The sequence below is a fragment of the Amphiura filiformis genome, chromosome 10 (assembly GCF_039555335.1).
Source record: "Amphiura filiformis chromosome 10, Afil_fr2py, whole genome shotgun sequence".
In the NCBI taxonomy this organism is placed as follows: domain Eukaryota; kingdom Metazoa; phylum Echinodermata; class Ophiuroidea; order Amphilepidida; family Amphiuridae; genus Amphiura; species Amphiura filiformis.
This window is the reverse complement of record NC_092637.1, coordinates 45,011,930-45,021,622: the sequence shown is the minus strand read 5'-3', so window position 1 is coordinate 45,021,622 and position 9,693 is coordinate 45,011,930. Positions and strand designations below refer to the sequence as shown.

Here is a 9,693-nt window from a genome sequence, read left to right as displayed (position 1 = left end):
AATGCATCTGAAATTGTATCTTCGACCACAACGGCTTGAACACGATTTTTCAGGTACGAAACGAACCAATTCAGAACAGTTCCTCCAATACCATATTTGTCCTTCAATCGCTGAAACAAAACATCATGATCTATTGTATCGAAGGCTGCTGAATAGTCTAGAAGGACAAGCACTGCTTCCTGTCCTTTGTCGATGGCAGGGAGAAGATCGTTTTGGACTCGCAATAACGCAGTCTCAGTCGAATGATGGCAGCGATAAGCTGATTGTGCACTGGAAAATAAGTCATTGCTTTGCAGGTAAGTCTTAAGCTGAGCAGCAACAACTCTTTCGAGTACCTTCAAGATGAACATAAGGTTGGCAATGGGTCTGTAGTTCTGAAGATCATTACGATCAAGATTGGATTGGATTGGAAATAGCGCTAAATGACCAGAGCGCGTAGAAACGGTCCTTTGCTTTTTTTTTTTTTTTTTTTAGCAAACGCATTTTCAAGTGGAAGTGATAGATACATCAAGCAAAGGATGATAATACAAAGAGGGATTTCAGTAAAAAGAAACAAAACACAAGGTCGTTCCACACCTGAAGATTAAAAAAGAATGTTGATGGCAATAACGCGGGTAATCTAACATGACAGTACAGTGTTGGCACATCGGTAGCATATATACATGAGAGTTAGTGTCTGCATAGTATGCTCACAATACAATAGTATTTTGGTGTACAATGACCATGAGTTTAACTTACAACAACAGATCATTTCTTGTACGTGGAGAAGTAAAATTGATCACGCTTATATCATTTGTTTATTTGGTTGCTTTCAGATAACAAAATCACAAATCTGAAGACCCTGTGATAATTTTTATAACGGAATGTAGGTGACAAAAAACGATTGCTCTAAGACGCGCCAGTTACGTTTTTCCACATCGGTAAAATCTCATGCTCGCAACATCAAGCAATTTGAACAATGTTGATTGGTAAGGTCTACATTATATTCTTATGGTAAAAATTCAATCAGATATTGAGATACTATAAAATTAATATTGAAAAATAAATATTGAGAGAATTTGAGAGACATGTGTGGAACAACGGATATCTTGTTGATAAGAAAGTTATTATTGATCATCAATTAGCATTATTTTTCTCAACTGGTTGCTTTCAGATTAAACAAATCACACCTCTGCAGTTGCTGAGCCTAGTTTATTACTTGAATAAAAGGACATGGCGAAGTATGCGAATAGTCCAAGACTTTTTACAAATATGATCAAAGAAAGTAATCAAAATTTGAATCTCAAGAATTGCCTTTGTCGACCATCTGCTTATGCTCTTTCCAAATCAGACCTTTAATTTACATCCAAAACATGGCAGACATTTAGGGAAGCTGCATATAAACGCAATGATCTGATTGCTAGTGTAATGATGAACCACTGGGACACTGGACCTAAAGGTGGTTATTAATACAAGCAGTGTAACCTTAATTATATTTATATCTAACAAAGACCATATTCTGCGCTATGTAAAAACAAATCCTAAAACATCAACTCATCTGAGGCCCGCCGTTGATGCAAATCAACCATCTACGTCGATCTTCTCGGTCCCAATTTTCCGTCATTGACAATAGCAAGTGTGTAATATGTCAAAAGTCAAAATGGCATAAACGCAATGGGAAAAAGAACAATAAATATTAGAGAGTGCCACAATGAACAAGCCGCTGATGCACTGAAGGACTCTGCTGCATCAAATAATGATCGGAGACTTTTTGGTGCACTTTCAAAATCGAGATCTTATAGCTGACAAAGTAAAATACCATCAATCAATCAATCAATCAATCAATCAATCTTTATTTCATTCAAAATACAACAATACAATAACAGCAAAACAACACATTTGAATGAGGAGATGCTCAGAAGGCCAAAAAGGCCTGAACAAGCACCCCTTAACCTTAGCCTAAGTTTCTTAATTTGTCTAATAAAATACAATTACATACATACAAACACCCCACCCTCTTTCATACATTCATGTAGAACGAACTAAGCAGCAATAAAATGATGAATAAAGAACATGCAGAATATAAATTAGGATTTCATAACATTTGCTCACGTACGTATATCGCACAAGAAAGCTGACATTTTGTGAATATAGTATAAATGCTAAGAGACCACCTAATTTTAATCGATTTTTTGGTTTTGAAAGGTAGAAAAATAAAAATAAGTAAATCCAAACTAAGAGGTATTAAGTGTACATTTCTATAAGGTTTGTTTTAATTTGGGATCTAAAGAGTTTTACTGATGTAGCCGTTTTGGCGCATCTGTCAATCGAATGCCATTTTCTTGGCCCGGCGGTTCTTATTGTTTTGTTAGCAAACTCTGTTTTTGTAAGACGGATCTTGTAATCTTCAGCGTTTCTTGTGTGATACCTGAGGTGATTCCTCTGCTCAACAAAATAACTATTGAAGGCCTTTGGTAACTGATTGGTATTATACTTGTACATAAAAGTGCTTAGTTCGAGATCATAACTATCATAAACATTAAGCAAATTGTAATTCTTGAAAATAGGGGCTGAGTGACTTAAAAAGTGACTATTCGATATCATTCTAAGGGCTTTTTTTGAAGTTTGAAAATCTTTTCCAAATATTTTTGACAAGTATTTCCCCATGCTAAGATACCATAGTTTATGTAAGGAAGTATTAAAGTACAATATAGTGAATACATTATTCGCTCGGGGACAAAATGTTTCAGTTGGTTTATTACACCAACACCTCTAGATATATTCTTTGAGATGTTGGTAATATGAAATTTCCAAGTTAAATTCTCATCAATTGTCACTCCAAGAAATTTGGTCTTATTCAACCTTTCCAGGATTACATTATCTAATATAATATTTTTAGTAACATTGTACAATACGTGTGATGTTTTGTGATGTGTACCAAGCACCATATAATTAGTCTTGCTTGCATTCACTGATAGCTTATTAGCCTTAAACCAATTATTTACTTCTTTTAATTCATTGTTGATAAGATCGTATTTGGACACAATGTCCTTATGTGAATAAGTTATAGTAGTATCATCGGCAAACAAGACAAATTTTAGAATGGTGGAAGTATTTATGATATCATTAACATACAAAATGAACAATAATGGGCCTAGGATGGAGCCTTGAGCTACTCCACATATTATTTCTTTATGTTCAGATTTACAAGAATTGTAATACACATACTGTTTTCTATTATGTAAGTAATCTTTAAACCATTTTAAAACGTTTCCTCTAAAACCATAATGTTCCAGTTTATGTAATAAAATACTATGGTCGATAGTGTCAAAGGCTTTTGACAAATCTAAGAAAATCCCAACAGTTGTCTCATTGTTTTCGACAGCATTACTAATTTTGTCAATAAATTCCAAGATAGCCATATAGGTAGAATGTTTAGATCTAAAGCCAAATTGCTTATCATTTAGAATTTCATATTTATCAATGTAATGTATGCATCTGTTGAACACAAGCCTTTCAAGTATTTTTGAAAAGCATGGCAGAACAGAAACTGGACGATAGTTTGAGAAAACTTCTGGATTTTCTTTCTTATAAATGGGAATTACCTTTGCGATCTTTAACTCATTTGGTACTACACCAGCAGTAATAGACAGGTTGAATATAATAGTTAATGGAATCGATATTTCCTTTGCAATCCTTTTTACCACGTAATTGCCAATAGTATCGTGACCAGCACTCTTGTTTTGATTAAATTTATGTATTATTTTTATAACGTCTTCTTCAACAATTGGTTTCATGTACATGCTACTGCTTAATGGGCTCTTTAAATAATCATAGTACTTCTTGCCATTTGTTGTAATCTTGGAAGCTAATTTAGGTCCGATGTTAACAAAATATTTATTAAATTCATTTGAAATTTTCTGGGGATCTGACACCGTTTCGCCTTCATCATTTTTGAATTTAGCTTGCATATTTCTTTTGTTGTTACGTCCAATAATACTATTTATTGTTTTCCATGTTTTTGTAGATTGTGTTTAACAGATTCAAATTTCTTTTTATAATACTCTCTTTTTGATTTTCGTATTAACGTGTTTAACTTATTTCTATATGTTTTGAATGACTCAAGCGTTTCATCACATGGCTTTTGTATATACCTCTTATACATCTTATTCTTAGTTTTTATATACTTTTGAGAAGACCTCTACTTATCCAAGGAAATTTTGGTTCTTTTTATTATTACTCTTGTGTTTTGTCAAAGGCACACATTCATTATATACATTATTGAAAATACGTATAAACTTATTGTAACTATCATTTACATCTTCATTATCCAGTTCAGCATGCCAATTCACATTGGAAAGTTTTTGCTTCAAATTATTTATATTACAAGTATTATGATTCCTCTTATAAAAATAATTTCTTTCATCAGGCGATGTTTTTCTTACTGCCCGATTTTTGAGTACTATAGTTAATAGATGATCACTGACATCAGTAACTATTATTTCTGAGTTTACATCGTTGTAAGTATATTATCAATAATGGTTGCACTATGTTCAGTTATTCTAGTTGGTTTGTAAATTGTTGGCATGAACGAATATGAATAAACAAGATTAAGATACTCATGAGTTTGTTTGTGACAGTCATCCTTTAACAAGTCTATATTAAAATCCCCATTAGATAGCATTCCTTATTTTCTTTAGTTATTTGATCAAAAATAGGACCAATATCTTTGATGAAATGCTCAATTTTCGTATGTGCACGATAAATAGCACCTACTAACATATTTCGTGTATTTTCTCTTTCTATTTCTACAAAACAAGATTCAAAATTAGAGTTTGAAATACAAAGATCAGATCTCAGTTTATATTTGATTGAAGTGGAAATATATAAACAAACACCCCCTTTTTCTCTTTCTGTTCTGTTTGTATATTCCATATTATAACCATTTAAGTTGAAGTATTCGGATGGCGATTCTTTTAAGTGGGTTTCAGATAGGCCAATGATGTTAAATTCGTGATTTAAGGTCTTAATGTTTTCTTTCAATTTTTCAAAATTTTTCTTGATACTTTTAATGTTAACATTCAGTATGGAGAGTTCACTATTGGTATCAATATATTTTTGGCTGAATTCTTCCGGTGTTAAATAATTGCATTCTGGTATTTTGTTCATTTCAATAAATTCGTCATTTTTGTTATTATTTTGAAATCTAATTGGATTAAACATCATTTTATCATATTTGTCTATATTAATATCCGATACGTGGATTGTTTCTCCAGATTCATTCATAAGGTCATTATCGCCATCAGAATCCTCATCATTATCTGTATTCACATCATTGATTTTGGAACATTTATTACATACATATTCATCTATTTTAAGTAACGAAATTTCCTTTCGACTGAGATCACTCGTGTTATCTGCCGTTCACTAAGATAAAGAAACCTAGACTGTCTAATGATGATTCACCCCCTCAAGTATAGGCCTATCTGCTGACCCTGCTTTTGATTTCCTAGCAAGTGGAATCCAAGAGAAGATACTGGAACGGCAAAACGTATTGACAATGAGTGACATAAAGAAAAGATATCATCAAATATTGTCTGATGGAATAGAAATCACAGAATACCATGAGTAGTTATAGTAGTCTTTTTTGTACGCTAGGTCAAAGGTCACGATGACGTCACTTCCGGATCAAAGGTCAAGCGAGGTCAAAGGTCACGTGTCAAAGGTCACGATGACGTCACTTCCGGGTCAAAGGTCACGATGACGTCACTTCCGTGTCAAAGGTCATCAGGGGTCAAAGGTCGATTTGCATATTCATGAAAAGGGCGTGGCTAATTAGCATAATATGAATATTCATGAAGTGGGCGTGGCTAATTAGCATATATGAATATTCATGAGATGCTAATTAGCACGAATATTCACGAGGTGGGCGTGGCGAAACGTGGCGTCACGAATATGATAGATATGATGAAAGGGTCGCTTTTATTTTATTTCATTTGAATTTATTTCATAACGATGTGTATATGTGCTAAAAAATTTAAAAAACCTCGCATGACGTCATGATCAAACTAATTTACATATTCATGAGGGGACGTGACGATGCATATTTAATGAGGGGCGTGTCGATGAATATTTAATGAGGGGTATGAATGTTTCTAAAATGTTCTTTTCGCGTTTTAAAAATATTAACGAGACGCGACGTTTCAAATACGTGAACGGAGTGTATAAATAGGAGCGATCGATTCTCGTTAACATCACTTTTCCTGAGATTTCAAGAGGATCGGATCGCAATGTCTGCAACGCATGATTACGGAGATCAGAGTAACGACTATCAACTGATTAAAATGACTTCGGAATGGGAAGAGGAGAGTGCCTTAGGAAAAGATATTAAAGCGTGGCGTAAACGGGAAAAAGCATCGCCGTATAAGAAACCTCACCCCATGGAACAGCGCCCGATGAGACCAACTGTATTATCCGACGAGATATTGAGGGTTCCCATTTCGGACTGCGATCGTTTCGTCGTCGTACAATCTTTTAAAGGTAAAGTGTACGTGAACATCCGCGATTACTCCAGAGACCCCGTTACCCAAGAATGGACAGCCGGATTTCGACGAAAAGGGATAAATCTGACCCTGGATCAGTGGACGGCTTTGAAAGATGCCTCGCCCAAGATTGATGATGCCATACGGGCAATGGAGGATAAAGAAGGAGATAATAACGAATTAGAAACGATTCTTTAATAAAAAAAAATAAAAAATTAACACGGTTTTGTCTTCTTTGTTGTTTATTAACTAACTTCAATGATTACACGCATGCATTTCAACTAAATTCTACTTTTTAAAAGGTCGCACAATCTGATTTACGATATAATCTCCGTCGAGTACGTGTTGATTATCGTCGTACTGTAAATTCACAAACTCGTTGACCAGAACGTCGTTGATGTCCGCGTCTTTATGGAACATGCGGGTAATTTCGCGCATATCGTAACCGCGACATCGATGATATAGGTAAAAGAGGCAGAATTGTCCGCATACGGTACTGAAATCTCCCTGCAATCTTTTATCGTTGTAAGAATAATTTATGACATTGTTTTTTAGAAAATCCTCAAATTCCGCGGCTAACGATGGGGGAGAATTACCGTAAGAGTCGAAAAAGTCCCCGTAATCTTCGTTTTGGAGGTAAAACACCACCCAATGGCTGCCCTCTTCTCGGCTACTGTCCGTATTGACGATGAAGGAAACGGGAAATGTTTCGATACGGTCGGGTAGTTTGTCCCTGGGTAGGACTCCTCCGAAAGTTCGACGAACGACGTCGTCCGATTCGACGTTGCGAAGCAGTTCTACCGTATCCATCCTTAACGTTCAAAGTCAGCGATGACGTGTCTCGATTTGTTAATTTCCACCATGGAATCCCACTCGGCGTACACGATGAGATTGACGGTGTTGGGCAGCGGGTTCTGAAACTGTAGCTCTAGACGAATCGAACCGGTCTGTATAGGGTTCAAGTGAGCTCCGTCGGAAGCGTCGGGCGAAAGGTCGAAGGCGAACAAACTGTATCCGTCGGCAAACTCTTCACGATCGATAGGTACTCCGTGGTCCTTGTGCAAGATGTTAGTACCCTGAAACAAGGTCTGGTACGCCATTATGTGATCCTTTGCGTTGGGAGTGTCGAATCGAAGTCTGAGAGGTTTCCAAGGGATCGTCTCGCCGTTGCAGTGCAATGCCGCGTAATTGAGGTCGAAATGTTTAAAGTGGTACGGGTTCCGGGGGTACGTTCCGTTGTAGGCGGTGTTATCGACCATGCCGAAGACGATACTTCTCGGCAATTGTCCCGTAAAAAGGCTCTCTCTGACGAAAGACAAGTTCCCCTGAGGTATGGAGAAACTTTTGACATCTACCCTCCGTATAGGGTACTTGGCGGTGACTCCTCGCTCCAACTCTTTGGCGTGCTGCATCATCAGGGTAGGATTAAGTTTGGCGGATCGAACCAGCAAGGTAGCGTCCATAATCTGAACCTTGTATTCGGGCTGGGCATCCAAGTCGTCGTCATTGGCGCGCAGGAGACAGAATGCGTTCTTGCTTCGGTGAAGTTTGAGTTTGAGTTCCACGCCGTTGAGCAGAAATTTTTCCTGACAGAAGATGTCGGCGTGCAGCATTCCAACCATGTCCACCACTCGACTTTGTTGAGTAAATTGGTATCGTTTCTTCAAACCCAAGTTGGCTTGATTATCGGCAGCGGTTGGATTTGCGACGTCCATCCGACCAGAGGTGTCCTTGTAGAAGAGCGAGCTGGTCAGTTGAGATTTCATCGCGTCCGAACCGTACGTCAACAGCGTCTCGATCATGGCGCGGTAAGGGTACGTGTTGGAAGCGACGCTCACCATCCTATCGTTCAAGTAGACGTCCACTTGATTAAACAAAGAGTGGAGAAAAAGGTTGGCGGGTCCGCACAGGGCATTGGCGGGTAGGTTGGTTCCATCGGGATTGACGATTTTCACTCGCAAGTACAGTTGAGTCTGGAAGAGATCCAAGTAGTTGTCCGGGGATCCGGGTACCGTAAATTCCAGGGGCCCGTCGCCGGTCACGGCATTGAGGGGTTTAAATTCCACAAACTGACTACTCAAGATATCCGTCTGCGTAGGTGGCACGCTGAAGAGGTCCGTTTCGGACTTGGAACAAGGGCAAGAGTGATGATTAGCGACTGACATGTTGATTAACGGTCAAAGATATCCGGAGTTCTTTTAGATCTTTTCGCGGTCCCGCCTCGCGAGGAAATGGTCGATTTTCCGTTCCGCTTGCGTTTTGTACCTTTTTGTCTCGATGGCTTCTTCCTGACGATGTTCTTCACCGTTTCGAGACCTCGACGACGAGCCGCTTTTTTTAAATTCTGTCCTCTCAATACGTCTTGACCGATGTTCACGCTAGTACGTAGGGCTTCTTTTCCCAACGCTTTGGCCCCGCTCTTCAGGAAAGGAATGGCTGTACGGAACATACCGGAAAGGATGCTTCCTAATCCGTATCCTCTTTGCATCCTGGAACCCCTAAATACCGGAATTTCGCTCCCTCCACGAACGTAACCACCGTACTGTCTGCCCACCATGTCACCTTTTAAAGTATTTGGTCTTGACGGGTCTGAAACAAAGTTTGGCGACGATCTTCCCGCGTTGAAACCGGATCTTCTCACCTGTATCTCGTCTGACGCGTACGGTAATAGTATCGAAATGTTTCATTCGAACTTTTACAAAATGGGGGGATTGGTAAGTCCGCGTGACGACGTCTCCGGAACCTTTTTTATCCATGTGAACGATGCGTAGAAGAGGCGCGAACGCGTCGCCAATGATCTGGTCTTCGATGATGTCCGTGTACAGGTAGAGGGAGTACATACCGGCGTTTAAATCGATCGGTAGATTGGCCTCGTGAGTACGTAGGAGACGAAATGACAGTAAACCGTGACCCTTCTCCACGAATCCTAGCATGGCCGCGAGTTCCGGGTGAAATTGTATGAAGGCGTTGTTTTTTAGTTTGACGCTGACTTTTTGAGTGTTCTTGTCCAAAACCAGTTTAATGTTGGATTTTCCGAGCGAATTTAAAAGTTCGTGCACTGCTAAGGACAACTCATCCAGATCGTTGTAATAACCAGGCGGCACCCGTATCGTGTCGGAGTTTAATTCCGACCCATCCCCGCTGTAGAAGATTTCGTTGAAAGGTTCCGTGA

The 9,693-nt window shown here is 38.5% G+C and overlaps 1 protein-coding gene across 1 annotated transcript; it reads right to left on the bottom strand.

The window, feature by feature from the left end:
* Positions 1-7,333: 7,333 nt before the first annotated feature.
* LOC140161920 (uncharacterized protein F54H12.2-like) lies at positions 7,334-8,686 on the bottom strand. Its single transcript, XM_072185215.1, has one exon. The coding sequence runs from the start codon at positions 8,684-8,686 to the stop codon at positions 7,334-7,336; it is 1,353 nt and encodes a 450-aa protein (XP_072041316.1).
* Positions 8,687-9,693: the final 1,007 nt, after the last annotated feature.

Bases quoted from the DNA above. Each gene is read 5' to 3' on its own strand.
- LOC140161920 (XM_072185215.1), bottom strand. From the start codon at position 8,686: ATGTCAGTCGCTAATCATCACTCTTGCCCTTGTTCCAAGTCCGAAACG.